The sequence below is a fragment of the Coptis chinensis genome, chromosome 4, assembly GCF_015680905.1.
Source record: "Coptis chinensis isolate HL-2020 chromosome 4, ASM1568090v1, whole genome shotgun sequence".
In the NCBI taxonomy this organism is placed as follows: Eukaryota; Viridiplantae; Streptophyta; class Magnoliopsida; order Ranunculales; family Ranunculaceae; genus Coptis; species Coptis chinensis.
In genome coordinates this window covers 61,175,219-61,195,174 of record NC_141459.1, presented here as the reverse complement: position 1 = coordinate 61,195,174, position 19,956 = coordinate 61,175,219, and the positions used below count along the sequence as shown (strand labels likewise).

Below are 19,956 nucleotides of genomic sequence, written 5' to 3'. Positions count from 1 at the left end.
CTGCAAAATGAGAGTATCTTCTGTTAGTTTAACTCTTTTGAGTAGGAGATGCTTCACAAAAAGATTTTACATGTTTAGATAATCATACCCTTAATGATCAAATACAGTTAGAGCTTTGGGCCAATCGATAACACCTCCTATATCCTCTTCCCCAAGAGTTGTGCGGTTTGTAATTTGAGCATGAGGCACAATCACACTATCCAGGATAACATCATAACTTTCAATAAGATCTCCACCACCTCTTCTCCTATAATAGCCCTTCCATTAGCCACATGTTCACGGCGCATTGAGTATAACTTACATCTCGTTGAGCGTAACTGTAGGAACCGTTATTCAGAATGTAAATATTTCTATAAACTGCGAGAACTACGCGCAGCGGAATCAATGGGTTCTCACGATTTGGATAGAGAACATACCTTTTAAATTCGGTTTTGATAACTCTGAGAATCCAAGCTTTATGAATCCGAATCAACAATCAACCCCTTGATCTTCTGTTGTATTCATTTAGAATAAATTGGACATTGTGTGGACAACGATCTACCAATCCCCTTCTTTCTCACAAAGCTAGATCCAATTTTGGATCTAACTTTCCTTGCCTCTTTTTCTGTTTAGATGAATAGTGAATTTCGGCCAGAGAGAGATTATTCTTTTTATAGGCTACAACAGGGACCATGAGGAGAAATTAGGGTTGGGCCTTCTGACGGGCTTGGGCTTCCCATGTTAGCCCGAACACACCCACCCAAGTCCGTCAACAAATGGCTTATTCCACTAAAGGCCATTGTTGCACTACCGCCCTAATACCAAATTACGTGTCAGCATTTATGGGCTCCATATTATATGCTCATTGATCTCCCCGTGTTTAAGATATCGAATGTCCGCTAATTAAGTCAAGTTACTGACAACTACATTAATTAACTTCTTATGTCCGTGTTTAAGATATCGAATATCCGTTGATTAACTCATGTTAGAATAAATCGACCTGCAGGGTTTACATGACAATCTTTTTAAGCTCCTCAAGGGGACATCATTTGCAACCCGACTTCTTACGGGTCACGAATTCCTTCTATAATCAACAACACACCTTACATACAATGTCATTACCCAATCCATCGAGTTTGTTGATTCACAAATGAATCTCACTCATTGATGATTTAAAGCAATGTACAATGCATGTAAGTACCCGTTATTATATACGGATTAGGAGGACAAACATCCATAATAACATAGGCGTTTGTTCTCTTATATAGTCAGTATAAGGATAAACAACCTCACTTGGTCCTGTTCAATACACACAAAGTGTACTAGTGTAATCTTATAGTCAAGATAGACTAATACCAGATTATACTACAACCGTACCAATGGTTTGTCCAAATCCATCTAGGTTGTGAACGATTACTTATATTTTATAAGGTACTGATGATATGATCTTCTGTGTGTTCACACCATATCATCTACAACATAAAGTATTAGACACATGCATATAACTAATAACATATATAATATGCATAACATTTGCCCATATGATTCTCATTCAAAATATAAAGAATTAGAGTTAATACAAAAGTAATGCTTTTAGTATATAACCCTATCAATAACTCAGATGGAAATCCCTAGGGTGCTGGTCCCATTCAATTCAACTACAAATAACAAACAAATGTACATATGGAATCACTTTGTTCATTTATATTCCTAAACTAATTGTGGTCTGGAGAATTCCAATACATGTAACTTAAATCCTAGGCTGTTATAGGCCATCCCCCAGGCCACTGTAAGCCATTAACAATCCTCTAACATATTGCTAGCAATAATCAATAAGGCTTCTTTACATATGGAACATTAAAAATCTTCTATCCACATCCAACTACTAAAATCAGGACTACCATCTCCAAATATATCATTTAGTCGTACCTACATAATAATCAATCACTTAAAACCCCCACATACAATAGTCCAAACATTTATAGATGGTAGAGAAACCTGTATGGCTAAACCATATAATGGCCATAATATTGGCATACAAATACAATTAGAAAGTACCCATTCACTAAAACAAATGGAATGTATAAGGTTTCTAACTAATAAGTTGGAACACTTGTATGCAAGGTGCGCTCGACCATACCTGAGAAGAACTAGAACCAGGGGAGAATGCTGCATTTGAACTTTGACTAGATTTCATCATTGCGACGTCCTATTGCAGTTCTCCAACTACCAACTTCAAATCATGGACCTCCCCCGTAAGAGCTGATGTTATCCCCTTTTGTATTTTAAGTTGATTTTTTGTTGGAGCTGAAGCCTCAAGTCCTCTTCTACTAACTCCACTACCCAAGCCACGATAATGACCCTTGGTATCACGCCCCATTACATGTGCAACAGGATCATGATCCATATCCAACATAGTGCTTGAGGGAGTATTGGCTGCAATTTCCTTTATACGTACCTATATAACGAATAAGAACGTGTACATTCAACAACAACATCAAAACAATTATCAAATAAATTGTATCTAGTAAAAGCCTCACCATTTTGTCACTATGCTCTTGTGTGGGGCAAGTATCGTTCTCGTGACAGGTGTGTTAGGGTTCTTTTCTTTTTGAAAAATCATACAAAGATATTCAAAGGGATAAAAATCCTTATGTACTTAAATTGGTATACAGTTCAGGTCCTTATGTAGTGATGACATTATAAAACTTCTTGCAGGTCAAGTGATTCACTTAAATGCATGTTTAATCACATCTTTGGATGTTCATAACTTAATCTAAAATAAAACAAAATAGCAGCAGACATAAATGGCAGGGAACCTAGAGAACAATGCACAACTAGACATGTTCATGCATAGAACCAAACCACCAAAACATGCCAAATGTGCAACCTGAGAATGACACCAAAGAAAAATGACACAACAATTGCATGATATTACCAATTCATGAGCAATTCTAGCTGAACCTTCTTCCAGATCTCTGTTGTGCTACCGCTGCCTCTCTAGAACGTTTTCCATTTACTCGTCGAGCTTTTGCTTCTTCAGTGGATTCATTGTCTACAAACTTTTCCCAATCTTCTTTTCTAACAAAATTTGGGCAATGTCTTTCCCTTTCTTCATCTGTTCTATACTTGTCATAAACCTTCCTAAGGGTGCTGCTCTTGTACATCCTCCAATATTCAATTGCTTTAGCCATGACTTTTTCTTTCGTTGTTCCAGATAGATCATATTCATCCTACAATTACGAAAAAGTGATAAAATATTAGTTAGCATAGTTAAACAATAAAATAGAACTATAATATAATTTTAAAGAAGCTTACCGAGATTCGCTTCCATATAAGTTTTTTGTCATCGTCTGACACATCCTTCCATCTATGATGGGTTATTGAAGCATGTGCCCGACTATATTCACCAAGATGACTAAAATATTCAGCAGCTTTGTCTCCAACTGGTTTGCCATCATCATCAAATAGTACAAAGATCTTCTGTCGAGGGGCTAAAATGACCTAAACATTAGTTAGGAATACTTCAATACATCTCACATAGAAAAATAACTCACTTCAAAAACTAATAATATACCAGCATTCACAGCTTCAGTTTCAGATTGTCTAGATCCATTACCACTCTCAGATTGTCCGGATCCATTCCCACCTTCAGATTGTCGAGATACATTCCCACCCTAAGATTGTCCAGAAGTCATTATGCTGAAAACTAATAATAATATGCAAAACAACTTATTTTCATAATAAAACAAGTCATTTTCATATATTTCATAATCCATTACAATTCAGTAGCCAACAATTATAAAATGCACACAACCAAAGAAAGAAAATCAATTGCAAGAAGAATTCCCATGTTGAACTAGTACATACAAACATTAACAGTTACAAAGTAGAATGAATTAACGTCTTAACTCTTAAGTACATATGACCTGCTTTGTCCTTACCCACAATGGCTTCAAGGAGTGCTTCAAGGGGAGGTACAAAGTAATCATAACCATAAAGTTGCTACGTAATTAGTTGAATCATGTTCTGGTCTGAAATACATGAAGCAGAGTCCAGTGAATTCTTCAAGGAGTGCTTCAAGGGGAGGTACAAAGTAGTCACAACCATAAAGTAGCTACGTAATTAGTTGAATCATGTTCTGGTCTGAAATACATGAAGCAGAGTCATTTTTTTAGCTTAGCTGAAAAAATAATTGAAATGAATGTTTGTTGGGTAGATAGGGGGAAATAAGGGTGGGAAGGTGACATGATGTTGTAATGCACGTTAGAGAAGGGTGTTTGGTCAAATCTTATGAATAACACTAACCTTGCATTTAAATAAGTGTAAGGACTTTAGGATCTAGACAAAGGGAGTTCTCTAAATAAATTAAAAAGGGAACTAATAATTTAAATCACTTGTATTTCTAACTCTAGATGTAAACCTAGCACATATTACCATTAAGCAAACCAACTTACTAAATAGGCTTCAACAACGATTCAAACTTCATAGTTATCAACAGAGAAAAACTATCAGCTCGCAAGCTTGTATCATCAGTTTCGATATCTAAGGAAAAAAGATACCTTTAACATTCAATTATTATTCTTACAAAACCCATGACGATTTAATTAGGTCCGATAAAATTATCATGTGAACAATCACATCAAAATACTATAACAAAGACACAAAGGCTGTATACAAATTGCTTTAAAATTTTCAAACAAAAAAACACAAATAGTAGAACATAACAATTTAATTGACACCTCCTCTCCACTTTGTATGTTTACAATAATGTACAACCCTAGAAATTGGGTTTCATAAATGATTATCGAAACAAAACAAAACAAAATTGAGGTACTGAAAAAAATGAAAATTGATGAAAGTGAGAGAAAGGGATACAAAAAGTTGAGAGAGAGATGAGGGGGTTACCAAACTTGAGAGAGAGATACAACTCTTGCCAATTTTGAGAGAGATGCACCGAAGCCTCACTTTCATTTTTACAAGAGGGTTACTGAAATAAAGAAATATTGGGTGGGGGTAGTGAAATATTGGGCAGGATAATTAAACCCTCTCTGTGCAAAATCATCTACGACGGTCACCAAACCCAGGAAAGACAACTTGTCTCGTCTAGTATTTGGGACAAAAACTAATGTCCTAGAGTCAACCTAAGTAAACCTAAAAAACAACGGCAGTGTGAAGACAATTTAAGACGACAATTATTGTTCTTAAATTAAGACGGGGTATATAGTCATAAGAGTGTGTCCTATTTCTTGAATTCTGGTGTAGTGATCAATCCAGTTGGCTTGTACTTAATCTTGAATACACACTTATTTTCAGCTAGATTATATTCATTGATGAATCATAAGGACCTAACTCCCATGTACCAGTATAATGTAATGCATTAATTTCTAATGCCATTGCTGCTCTCCACCCTGCATCTTTCATTGCTTTGGAATAGCATGTTGGTGTTATAGGGAGATCTTGAACCTTTGACAACAATGCTTGAGGTAAGGGATGCTTAGTTACAATGGTATTATGTGCATATCTTGGATTATGCTTAATAATACCACTCTTTGATCTAGTGTGAACTGATAAATGTTGAGCTGGATTCTGAACTTGTTGAGATGGATTATGAATTCGTTTTGATGATTTCTGAACTTGTTGAGATGGATGATGTACTTGTTGAGTTAGATTTTGAACTTGTTGAGATAGTGTTGGATGATGAATTGGTATTGAATATGAACCATGAACTGTTGTTGGCATTGAGACTGAAGTTGGTTGTGAGGTTTGAACTTGAGCTTGGGATGATGTTAAGACACGAATAGGTTCTAGTTATTGAGCTTGAGATGATGTGTTAAATGGTAAAATGATAGTTTTATCTACGAATAAGTAACAAAACTCAAACGCAAGTAAAACTAAAACTGATTTATGCTTAATTATCAAAGTTTTCTATTCTCGATGCTATTGCAATATAGTTGGAGTAGAGAATTCATTCCACTCCTAGTTCTTTAGAATTCACGTTAACTAAGATTATCAGTTCTACCAAAGTCAATGAGAGTACGGATTATGTAATTATGCTACGATGGTAATTCAACTAATCAACTACGGAAATACTAAATTAACTATATGATAATGAATTAGGGGGATTTGATTCCACCTTAATTCGACTTAATCAACTAGCGAAGAATTGTCGTAATCCTAATTATAATGCTTCCGCATAACAATTGGGTGTTTCTAATCCCTAATTGTTCATAGTAATCTCTACCAACTAACAACTAGCATGTAAAGCAATCAAACCTATTCTCATGGTGAACTAATTACTTTCTAGAATGGAATAGAATATTACGAACTATTCTACGCTAACAACAATCAAGTTTTCATCAAGGCTTCTTCAAACCCCTCTAATGGAGGTCTTAGCCTTGAATCATTATACTATCATTTCTTAAACAAGAACAAATATAACAACTCATTATTGAATAAATGATTAAACTTTATAATCTAATTTAACAATAGTCTAAGATTCAAAATGGATTAAACTGAATTTAAAACTAATTTAGAAATAAGATTATGAATACTAATTATCAAATTAAAACAAACTAATTATGAATTTAAGACAACAAAATCTAAATAAGAATTGAATCAATAAACTAAATTGAAATGAAAAACTAATACTTTATTATAAAATTAAATCTGATTCTAAATAATAATCTACTTTGTTCTAAAACTAATTAATTGAATGTAAAACTAGATCTAAAAACAAATTATAGGATAATTGCTAACAAAAAAAACTAGATGCTTAAGAGCTAAGTCTTGTGTTTTCAAATGGAGGAGACAAGATCCACTTTTTCGTGCATGGGCTGAGGAGCCATGTTTTGGGCCGGAAAATCGAGCCCAAAACACAATTTCTTCAGTCCACAGAGGCCTTTTCAGCTAGATTTGACTTTAACATCCTTTTCATCTACTTCTTCTCCTCTGATTGGGTTAAGGCTTAAGCCATTAGAAAGCTCGTTCCGAGACGGTCGTTTTGACTTAAGGTAGGCCCAATTTCGAGGGCTGAGTCCAAAGATACAGGTTCCGGAAGTTCTGTTGATTTTTGTGCGCTATTTATGCCCGCGTTGACTTTGACTTTTTAGCTTTGACCGGGCTTTAAATGGGATTTTTCTCCTTGGATCTTGGTCTTTAATCATTAAACTTCTTAACAACTAACCCTTGCTCCATTATCTCACAAAAAGGGCGCATTTTTGCACATATTCGACTCCAATGCTTGAAATACATTAGAACACGATAACAGTACTAACTCTTACTTATTAATCACATAATTGGTCAAAAAGCAATACTGTTAAAGGGTTAAAACTATAGTTTTGGGCTTTTATCAAACCACCCCAAAACAACATTTTGCTTGTCCTCAAGCAAATATGAGAAATTAGAATAAGTGACCAAAAATGGAGTTCTAACTAATCTCGTTTCGCCGAGTGCGATTATATTGACTATATGTAACAAGGCCTTACACCACTAGGAATTCCCTAGTGGACGAGTTTTAGCCTCGTGAGAGTTTTCCAGTGAAGGTACTCACAAACTTCATCTATACTACAACGACTAACAAATAAAATTATTGTTTCCTTATTTATTGTCTCAATTATCTATACATCTCACTAGCAATGAATATAGAATAATCAAGTTGAAACCTAAGCTAATATATGCATAATAATCAATCATCTACGAATAAACATATATACAATGAGTAATACTATGACATACACTAACAGGTCCGTTTCTGAAACTTTGGAATAGCGTCCTTAAGTAGGTCCTCACATAAATGTCAAGACAAAAACACTCTGATTTTTCAGCTCAAGTTCCGCTACTCCAGTGTGCAATGGGCACACTTTACCTTACAATCTCAATGACACACCCGGAAGCCGAAGTCGATCAAATACATCTGCCACTTACTATCACACTAACATATTCCTAATTGAGCTAAATGTCTTATTTAGGTTTTGTGGGGATTAGGTGATGGTTTAAGAATGAAGGAAATGACTATTCAAAAAGAACCAGTCTGAGATAATAGAGTCTTCATATTATGTAACTAGAGAAAACCTTGTTCTTTACTTTTGCTTCTACACTTTGTTTCCATCCTTAGCCATTTTTTTTCTTTTTCTTTGGCTTTTGACTCCTTTGATTATATTTTCGGAGTTCTATCCCTTAATTTATTTATTTTTATTTGGATGGAAACTTTCTTTTCTTATTTGAAGCGACTAACAAATTCTTGATTTCAAAGGTCTTTCCCTTTTCTATTCTTCATCTCTATTCTCAAACTCGTTCTAAAATGGGTAGGTTGATTTTTTATTTTGTTTTGTTTTTGTAAAAAGGTAAAGGATTTGCAGTTTATGAAAGGCTAAAGAAAGGCTCAGAGGGGCAACTAGCGGAAAATAATTCATAGGTTTGAATTTTTGGCTATATCGATCCAAAGAGGCCGGGCCTAAATTCTCGCTAAGGATATGGTATAATGATCAACCAAGTGGACGTGTAATATCTCTATCCGGAATTTAATTCTCCCTTGTGTCATTTCTCAAATATTTCACTCATATAAGGCTTTAGGCTATATTCTCACAGGATTTGTAAAATAAGTACTTTAGTCTAGATTTCAGAAACTTACTGCCAAACAATCATAGATACTTATGCAATATATTTATAGAAAGATGTAAAGATTATTATCTATATATTAACCTAATTAAGTTTCTAAAATATATTCTAATGCAAAAACTAACGTGAAACTTCTAGATTATTAAGAGCAGAGAGAAAGAAAACAATACCAATATTCCTAAGTGTATAACATCACTTTGTATTTTTGTATTTTTTTATTTCTAAAATATTTGCTAGAAAACAAGTGCATATTGTACATATCTATATCCTAACAGATGCCTTAAATTACACGTGTTTCTATGCCACCCCCAAACAAGAAGCATGCTTTGTCCTCAAAGTATTGAAATAAAAAGGATAGAAAAATACCATGGAAATGCGTGAAATTTGGGAACATCTGCAAAACAAGGTTAAAACATACTAATATAGATAAAGAAAAACAGATGAAACTATATATGAGTTCCACCCTTATGGGGTTACAAGAAGTAAAGTGTTTGGGACGTAAGCAGACACGAACTGAAACTAAAAACTTACCTTAACTCCATCGTTTAAGCGTCATCCTCCTCCTTTTATATAAAGAAATGAGGTTCCTTCGCATCTTACCATGCCATGATGACTTGCCAAGCCCTTCGCCTTGTGTCGTCCACCTGTGCTAACCTATCCAGTGTTACTCGGTCTGATGGGGTGTAAGGAGCAACCAAATGAGGTTGCACCTGCCATTCCGGCCAAGTCATAATGCGAAATGAACGAACCACGCAATTGGTGGGTCTCATGGTTTCAACCCTAACCCAATCCGTGAACTGGGTATAGAATACAGGTAAACAACCGCGCATGATGCGGCAGACCAAAACAGGGATAAGAAAATACTTATGCCTCATGCTATGGGCTCTATTTAGACTAGCCACTAAAACTCTGGGAATGTCATATAGGCGATGTCCCTCAGATAAAGCAAGGAAAACGTCAGCAGTGGCACTATTTGCAGTAGTAAACTGCCACTCCCCTAAAATATTCATCAGGATGAATAGCATGGTGGTGCCTACATTCAGGGATAGGCTACCAAGGGTTATGTTATATCGCCCTTGGTCCATTATACGAAACACCCCTCCCCCACAATACTGGCCGAAATATGTATAGTCATAGAGGAACACATTATCAGTCATATATCGCCACGTGTGTGTAAGATTAAGCAAAGGCAATCCCAAAACCAAAGCTACCAAATTCTTACTGAATACCATTGTCATGTCGTTAACTACGATGGAGAATTTTTGTTCTCCATCATGGTTACAATAGAATTTAACATTATTGTAGAAATAAGCAGTAAGCTGAGCTGAATACGAGTCGTCGTCACTTACCAGTAGATGACGCCATCCTAACTACAAGATCCTGTCGCGGAACCAACCTCCATAGGTCTCGCTTCCCAACAAGTCTTTGAAAGACTACTCAGGTATGACTGTAGAACATGTCATCACAAAACTACTCTCTAGAAAAGCTGCAAACAACCCTGGAAATTTTTCTTGGCTACGAAGGTCAGGGCGCTGGTCGCGCTTAGATGGAAATCGAGCTACAGGCGCTTAAGCACTAGGCGTGCTCAGAATTGGTCTTGCTAGGGCTCGGGTCGCACTGCGTGTGTGAAAAATAGGGTGCAGTGAAAATCAAGAGGAAAAATTGGAGGTTTAAGGTGAGAGATGAAAGTGAGATGTGTGGGTTTTGAGTGTAGAATGAAGGAAGTATATATAGGGTTTTAGTTTCTAAAACGAATCGACAAGTTGCCAAAATATTTTAAGGCAATTGCCGGAAACAAAATATTTCCAAAACTTATAACAAAAACAACCCATATTCATTATTCTAAAACAAACCTAATATCTTTTAGATTGAATTTAGAATAGCAACTTCCTAACTCATTGAAATTTCATTCTACCACAATATCTAATCATAGCCATGCCAATATTGGCAACATTCCCAACAATCATCGAAATATTACTTCTAAAATGGTGGATCATATCAAAACAATGCCAAAAGAAATAATATCACCCCCAAACAATTAGGGAAGGTGGGATTAACGCAAAAATTATCACATGCGTTGAAAAGAACCAAATTAAATTAAAATCAAAATTCAAATAACAATTAACAACCGAATTCAAATTTAGCTACTGAATTCAACAACTTAACATCTAAACTGATAAAAACAATAAAAAATAACATCAAAACAACAAATTTTTCTAAACAGCTAGCCACGAGATGAAGATGGACCCTGAGACGAAGAAGGGCTAGAGTTAGTTGTCCTTCTTCGACGACGTTCATGCCTCACAGACGCCTCCTAAGAAAAAGAAGCCCCCTAGGGTGGCAAGCGTTCTAGCATTTGTAGTTGGAACTTGCACTGTACCTCCATAAATGCTTTCATCTCTTTCCAACGCTCATCCTCGCACTGGGCACGAGTCTCATAATTCTGATATATGGTAGTCTGCCGAGTTCGGAGATCTTCACAAATAGTATTAAGAAAACGCATGCCACGATGAAGCACTGACATGCATTCTACATCAGAAGTATACTTCTCCAAGGCATCAACATCAAAACATCCCGTGTCATCATCCGAACTAACAACCCTATCAGCCAGCAACCTCCAAGTCTTCTGGATACATTGCATGTAAATACTTGCATTTGAATTCGAGTCCAGCATAATCCGATCAGATTTTAGTGTAGCTCTCAAAATCATCATGATCTTTGTTATCAACACAGGGAGAGGTGCAATACTCTTCCCAACTCCTGTAATCATATTTATCAAAAACTCGAGGATACAAAATTTATACTTCCTCTCCTGGAGTATCCATAGAACATGAAGACAATTCATACTGATGTCACTGACTTTCTCTTTTCCAATGGCATTCCTACCAATCCAGTGAGCTACAGCCAGCTGGTTGGTTCGCAGAGATGACTGGCGAACACAATGCGAACTCATATTGTAGTTTCCCTCCAAAACCGTCTCTTTCATCAAAGGCTTGATCCCACCAATTTGGGATTCCTGCAATGTGGCTACTAGATTGCGTCCTTCCTCCATGCCGAAAATACTAGCCAACAAATTTCTATCAATTTCTCTCCTTATTTTATTCACCTTAACAAAAAATTTATTACCATCCAACTCCCTCGTCTTATAGAATTTTTGGACCAAATCGTCGTGATAAAAGTCATTCGTCGAATACTACAAATGCGTCCAATCCCTACGAATCATCTCGTCATTGTAAAACGGTGCAAAGTGGTCTGCAGTAAAAGCTTGTTCTGGCAAAATTCTTCGTCTTTGCGCCATTGAAGGTTGTAGTCGGTTTGTGGGGTTAAATGCATTGTGGGGATGGAGTTTGAATCAAACTCACTTAAAATTTGGGAGGTGGCGCGGTGGTGGTGGTGGTGGTTCGATTTTTTTGTTTTGTTTGTTTTTTTTTTTTTTATGTTTTGGTGGTGCAAACTGTTGGAAATGGTTGTGGAAATGTTGTGGAGAAGTTTTGGAGTGCGGGAATCCTAATTGGCATGGTGGGATTTGGTTTTTCTTTTTTCTTTTTTATATATATTTTGGTTAGGGTTTTGTGGGTGCTAATGGCGGAAGTGAGAAGATGAACTTGCGATCTGTTTTTGGTTGAGGGAGGAGACGCACGTGCACAGCACATGCGTGCGATATTTGGGCCTAAGCCTAATTCAATTTTTGAAAATTTCTGATTTTATGCGCGCAACTTCAAACTAAAATTGTCGATTCGTTAACTGTCCGATTTTTGTGAATGAGATATGGAAACGATCTGGAGAGAATTGCCAATCCAATGATCCATAAAACACTCTAACCGTGGGTGCCATAAAAAATGATGGAAAAAGCCTCAAAGTGCGTGAATGACGTAAGTTATGCGAACAAATGAAATCTAAATTTATAGATAATGTCAACCCGAATCAAAATACGATTAAATGGCATACACAACAAAAAAAATGGAAAGTTGAACAATCATGGATAGAAAAACCAACACCCCACCCCCAAACAAATTTGATATAATCGAGTTTAGAAAATTTGTTTTAAACGTAGGTCTTTTAAAGTCAGATTCCCGAGACTTACTAGATTACTATTTTTATGATTTTAATTTTTTTACTTTTTATGAATAAGATTTAATATAATAAAAACAATAAAGCAATAAGGACATAATTCACACCATAGAGGAACATGACTAAAAAACCGAGAAAACATGCAAGAATAGAATGCGTAAATTACGTTAAACGTGGTCTTAGGATCAGGTACTTATAGCCACACAATCCATAGAGAGGGCCCGGTTACCTAAATGGTGCACTAACCAATATATGGAAGTGATGGAAGTACACCAACAACAAAGGTTTGTCCTCATAGACGGGGTCTTGTAAAAAGACTTCTTCTACAGCAGGGAACATTAACTCGTAAAAATGTTTTAACCGTTGGCCATTGACTTGAAAGGTACTGTTGTCCTTGGGATTTACCAAGGTGATTGCCCCGTAAGGGGTAACTTCAGTAACCAGAAAGGGACCAGACCAACAAGTTTTAAATTTCCCTGGAAAAATATGTAGATGGGAGTTGTAAAGCAAGACCTTTTGACCTACCACAAACTCTTTGTGCAAGATTTGCTAATCATGAACACGTTTCATGTTAGCTTTATAATATTTCGCGAGATCATAAGAATCGCTACGGATTTCTTCAAGCTCATTTAATTGCAACTTGCGCTTGACACCCGCTTTATCAAAATTGAAGTTATGGCTTTCTATAGCCCACATAGCATGGTGCTCCAATTCAACGGGCAAATGACAAGGTTTCCCAAATACAAATCTAAAGGGAGACTCTCTATAGGAGTTTTGAAAGTAGTCTTATATGCCAATAAGACATCAGTTAGACGCTTAGACCAATCTTTCCTATCAGGATTTACAGTTGTTTCTAAGATTTTTTTTATTTCCCTATTAGAAACTTTTACTTGCCCACTAGTTTGTGGATGATAAGGAGTTGCTACCTTATGTGTAACTCCATACATTTTTACTAGAAACGCAACAACTCTGTTGCAAAAATGTGTTCCACCATCACTAATGATGGTTTTAGGAATGCCGAACTGACAGAAAATGTATTCCTTAACAAAAAACACAACTATCTTATGGTCATTGCTACGGCAAACCATGGCTTCTATCCATTTAGACACGTAGTCCACGACAACTAGAATATATATAAAACCGTAGGAAATAAGAAAAGGACCCATGAAATCAATACCACATACATCAAAAATTTCTACCACCTTGATTGGGTTTAATGGCATTATATTACGCTTAGTGATTTGCCTAAGTTGTTGGCAACGAACACACGTCTTGCAATGCACTTGGACATCTTTAAAAAGAGTAGGCCAATAAAACCCACATTGAAGAATTTTAGCAGCTATTTTCATACCACTAAAATGGCCACCACACTCTTTGTCATGGCAGAATGAGAGAACCTCATTATATTCCCACTGGGGAATACAACAACGAATAATCTGATCCGCACAATACTTAAAAAGGTATGGCTTATCCCAGTAGTATATCTTAACTCTGTCCAAGAACTTCTTACGTTCATTTTTTGACCAATCATCAGGAAAAATATCAGACGCTAAATAATTCACAATGTCAGCATACCCTGGTATAGAAAAAATAGCATACAGATGCTCATCAGGAAAAGAGACAGATATGGACTCTGAATTACTATCATCGTCATTTGTTAGTCTAGATAAGTGGTCGACAACTACATTTTCGACCCCTCTTTTGTCCTTTATTCCTAATGTGAACTCTTGTAGGAGAAGAATCTATCAGATTAATCTCTGCTTAGCATCCTTCTTTGCGAGAAGGTACCTAAAGGCTGCATGGTCCGTGTAAACTAAAGTCTTAGAACCAACCAAATAAGGACAAAACTTATCTAAAGCATAAACGTCAGCTAATAATTCTTTTTTAGTAGTTGTATAATTCCTTTGAGCATCGTTTAAAGTTTTACTAGAATAATAAATGATAGTGGACTTATTATCTAGTTTCTGACCTAACACAACACCAACGACATAATCACTAGCATCACACATGAGTTCGAAAGGTTTAGACCAATCCGGAGGCTGTATAATGGGTGCAGAGGTTAAGGCGGCTTTTAAAGTTTCAAAAGCCTATTTACAGATAAAATAAAAATCAAATATGGCATCCTTTAAAAGCAGATTAGTTAAAGGCCTAGCTATTTTTGAAAAATCTTTGATAAAATGCCTACAAAAACCTATATGGCCGAGAAATGCTCTAATATCATGGACAGTCCATGGTATGGGTATAGATACTATCTTATCTAGTTTGGCCTTATCTACTTCGATGTCATCACTAGATACAATGTGACCTAAGACAATTCCCTTTTTCACCATGAAATGACATTTTTCCCAATTTAAAACCAGACTCTTTTATTCACACCGTGTCAAAACCTTAGACAGGTTAGACAGACAGTCAGTGAAAGAGTCTCCATAGATAGAAAAATCATCCATGAAAACTTCCATGAAGCGCTCTACCATGTCACTAAATATATGAAGCATACACCGCTGGAAGGTACCAGAAGCGTTACAAAGGCCAAAAGGCATTCGTTTATAGGTATATGTTCCAAACGGACATGTGAAAGTAGTCTTTTTTTGGTCATCAATATCAATAATAATCTGAAAATAGCCAGAGTAGCCATCCAAAAAACAATAAAAAGCATGACCAGCTAGACGTTCGAGCATCTGATCTATAAAGGGTAAAGGAAAATGATCCTTTCGTGTCATGGCATTTAAACGTTTGTAATCAATACAGATCCTCCATTTTATAGGACCATGCATGGAAACATATTCACCCTTGACATTACGTACCATGGTAATCCCTGATTTCTTAAGAACTACATGAATGGGACTTACCCATTCGCTATCAGAGATTGGGTATATGATACCTACATCGAGTAACCGTAAGACTTATTCCCTGACCACCTCTTTCATGGTAGGGTTCAAGCGACGCTGAGGTTTGTGAGAAGTCTTTGTGTTATCCTCCAAATAGATACGATGAGTGCAAACATTAGGGCCAATTCCCTTAATGTCCTCTAGGGACCAACCAATCGCCGAACGATGTTCCCTAATCACCCTAATCAAATGTGCCTCTTCATCCTTAGATAACAAAGAAGATATAATTACCAGATGACTACCATCTAGATCAAGTTGAATATACTTTAACTTAGAAGAAAGAGGTTTAAGCACCGGGGTGGAAGGAATGTCGATAAATACTTCTGGAGGGTCCTCATCTTGAGTAATGAAGACTTGTTTAGGTAGCAGGTCCTCAAACTCAGTAGATGGAGCAACAGAAGGGTATAAGGTAGGTGTAGACTCGAAGATGGTGTTGACTTCTTCTAAGTAGGAGTCATCGGCAAAATCTGAACTTCCAAAAGAAAGGAATTTATGCATCTGGTTTTCTGGAAACGTGTTATTAAAATAGTCTTGAGCTAAGCTCTTGATCATGCTAACCTCCCCATCTACAGACGAATCCGGTAACTATTTCATCATTTTAAAAACATTTACCTCAACAGAAAGATGGCCAAAAGACAAGGATATCGAACCATCGCGGCAATTTATAAGCGCTTTGGCAGTTGCCAAGAAGGGATGCCCTAAGATGATCGGAACAGAGTTGTTACGACTTCCGTATCGAGGATAACAAAATCAGCAGGATAGTAGAAATCCTGAATCTTAACAAGCACGTTTTCAACCATACCCTTAGGATACTTAATAGACCAATCCGCTAATTCTAATGTCATTTTAGTAGGTTGAATCTCTTGTAGACCCATTTGTTTATATAAATAATACAGGAGTAAGTTAACACTCGCCCCTAGGTCTAATAGCGTGGTCGTCGTGTGGGAATCAACCAAGGTGCATTGTACAGTAGGACGACCGGGTCCTTGTACTTAACAATTCCATTATGTTCTGATAAAGTTGGAAACTGTTTAGTTAAAAAGGCGTCTTTAGGAATATTTGTCTTACGCCTAGTAGTGCACAACTCTTTAAGAAACTTAGCATGGTGAGGTAACTTTTTATTTACTTCAAGAAAGGGTAGGTTTATCATTAGATTTTTGAAAACTTCCCTAATCTCATCGAAATTTGTATCCTTGTTTAACATTGCTAATCTCTGGGGAAACGGTGGTTTCTCTCTATATTTAGCGTATGGATCAACAGGATGTCTAACCTTGGCTTTCTATTTCTTAGGTTGTGGTTTAACTGGTACCCGTACAGGGGTAGGATCTTTAGTTTCTATTTCTGTATCTAGTTCAATATCCGGTGTAGGTACTATTGGTGGGGTAACTATAGGCATAGTTACGGCGTTATCAACCACTTGCCAGAACGGAGAGTGGTGATGGCATTTAGCTCACCTACGTTTGCATTGTCCTTACTAGTATTACCGTTTACCTCAAAGGCTGTGTTTGCTGTTTTAGGATTAGGTATCACTTGACCTGGTGATAAGCACCCAAAACTGTAATATTAAACCCCGAAAGACATATCATTTTGATCAATTATGTGTCTAATAATCATGTAATAATTATAATTTCGTACTTTTGCAGGTTTCCGCAGTTAACATAAATATAATGATAAAACATGCATCGAAGTACGAGAATACTGGAATATTTGAAATTTCCCACTCAACCCCAGTGAATCCCAACAAAGCCTGACTAGAGCCGAAGTTTCCAAAAGAGCAAAACCAGTGCAGAACGGGTCCACATATAAAGAAGCAACAAACTTCCGAAGCTCACATCTGATAAGTCTAGATGCCGATGTTGGCTAGTGAACTGCCAAAGTGACTAGGGTGACCAACTCTACGCAAAGACAAAAAATTGTAAAAACACCAATATCAGTGCCGCCACTAGACCCACTCTGCGGGCCCAAAGGCATGACGAGTCAGCATAGGCAGGTGGCAAGTGATGGTCACAATTTTGTGCCACCTTGCAGAAGGAAAAGACACGTATCAATTCAATGTTTGAATTGAATTGAGCAAAGGGACAAAAGCAAAACACAAAAGGACAAAACATTAAATGAAAGTTTTGTTTTGTAAACAAAACTTTGGTTAAAATGAATTCACATGCAGACAAAACTTTGTATTTCAAAGTTTTGAATCTCTCAATTGAGAAACGGACGAAACCAAATTAAAAGCTTCACGAGAGATCAACCTATATATATGTAAGGGGGGTCTTCATATATTCTCCTTCAACAATTATTCTTTAGCTTATGAATTAGTTAGTTTTCATTCCAACACTTACATTCCGTCCATTTTAATCCAGCAACTTAAATACATTAAGTCATTTTCTTCTTAATAAAAGTCATTTCTTTTCAAGTTTAATTCCTGTCCTGTATTTATTTATTTAATGTATGCAGCAAGTTTAATTATTCCTTCAATGACCATGAGCTAATCCCCCCCCCCTCAGGGAGAGGGTTATGCTGCTCGTGTGAGAATTCGGATTGACTCTTCAATATTCTAGAATCACTACTTAGGAATTAGGTATAGATTAGACATCCGGTCCCAAAATGACTGAGACTGTACAAATTTGGAGTGTTGATGCTCCATAACAGTCTCGCGAGAGACCCAAAATGTCTCGCGCGCGACTCTCTGGTGTCAGACAGCTCTCCAATTTGTCTAGCTAATATAGAATCGAACCAGGAGCTGAAATGATATTCCAGAGATGAAATATTAGTTCAACTTCTTATGCTAGTGTGATGCGGCTCAGAGATGTGGGCATTTCGCTAGGGATCAATACTCGACATCGTCTCGGGTTTGTCTATGAACTCGAGACGACTTAGAGCTATAGTGATATGGTAATATAAACTGTTAAAAAATAATTCTTCCATGAGTATGATTAACCCTCTCCCTGTTTCTCTATCTTTGTTTATTTACATCGAAATCACCATTAGTAATTTACATTATTTACATTTCCGTTAAATTAATTAAACCAACTAAAAAACCTAAAATCCTACTCACTAAAAGTTGTAATTCCAGTTGTGAACCTTGCCGAGCCCTAAGGTTTGGACGATCCCTTACTCGACCTATCCAACCAAACCCACGTGAGTAAGGTAACTTGACTAAACGAATGACTATACGGACTTTGGACTTTGGACTTTGGTCTTCGGACTTCGGACTTCGGACTGTGGACTTCAGACTTAAGTAACTAAAACCAATAAATGTACATTAAGCATTTTATCAAATGGCACCGCTGCACGCCGAAGGACTCTAGACATTTAACGAAATAACTGGAATACATCAAACATAAACCCCCTCCCCTACCCCCTCATCTTTTTTATTTCCATTTCCTTTGCAATACTAACGTATTACCTACCTATTTTCCCTAACTTTTTTTACTAACAGATACCTGTGAACCAGATCTTGTTTATTTTTATTAACACAGTCTAAGTATTCCGTAGGAACTTGAAGTACTGAACTGACAAAAGAGTCTTGGACGAGACTAAATTAGTAGCGCGCGAGACTAACATGGAGTATCAACACTCCAATTTTCAGGTACATGCCACTTTCCCTTTCAGTACTCTTTTGGACTCTCTAGTTCAGTTTATCCAGTAATTTCACGAGCTCAGGAGTTAGTTCCATCGTTGTACGAGGAATCGTGGGACGCCAGGTTTCAAATTCTTAAACTCTTCAAACTTTGTCGAGGATATTATTTGGTTGTTGCTATAACCTGTTTTACCTTGCATGTTTGTGTGTTGGCATGAGAACTCTTTGCATATAAATGTGGTTCGTCATTACATCTTCACGATAACACGATTAATATGATTCGAATATATTTGGATGTATGTGTAGTTTCAAACCACCTGCTTAGAATATTTTTGTATGTGTATGTTACATCAATTCACATATGCGGTATTCATTTGTATGAGTTCGTTCTCGACATTCCCCTAGCTCACATTTAAGTTGCACGTATCGATACCTATAGATTATTGCATGCGTAGGACATATTTCTATTCACATAGATTTGCATATGTAGACTTCCTGTGTAAAACTAGCATGTGTTAATTGTATGTTTAGTTTCTATTTTGACATCTATCATTTTTAATTGCATGTTTTGTAATCACGTCTCCATAATACATTAATTACGTAAACTAAAAAGTAAAAAATTAAAAAAATATTAAAATAAAAAAATCCTAATAATTAAAATTTCATCTTAATCATCTTAATAACACCCCGCATAATACACCATCATAAATCATCATCCTATTCCATCAGTGCCTAGGAAACTTGAAAAAAATTGAGGTTGCCTAATTAAGGAATGTGCTAGCACGAACAACCTCCCACAATTCTATCAGGTGACCTGGCTGC

At 36.5% G+C, this 19,956-nt stretch overlaps 1 protein-coding gene across 1 annotated transcript in view; it reads right to left on the bottom strand.

The window, feature by feature from the left end:
• Positions 1-2,919: 2,919 nt before the first annotated feature.
• Positions 2,920-19,956, bottom strand: part of LOC147504267 (uncharacterized) — a 64,716-nt gene continuing 47,679 nt past the window's right edge. Inside the window, exons 3-5 of the mRNA XM_086605121.1 lie at positions 3,557-3,656; positions 3,298-3,473; positions 2,920-3,212 (exon numbers count right to left, since the gene is read on the bottom strand). Coding sequence (XP_086461247.1) covers positions 2,934-3,212; positions 3,298-3,473; positions 3,557-3,656 — 555 coding nt within the window. The 3' untranslated portion in view covers positions 2,920-2,933. The remainder of the gene's footprint in view (positions 3,213-3,297; positions 3,474-3,556; positions 3,657-19,956) is intronic.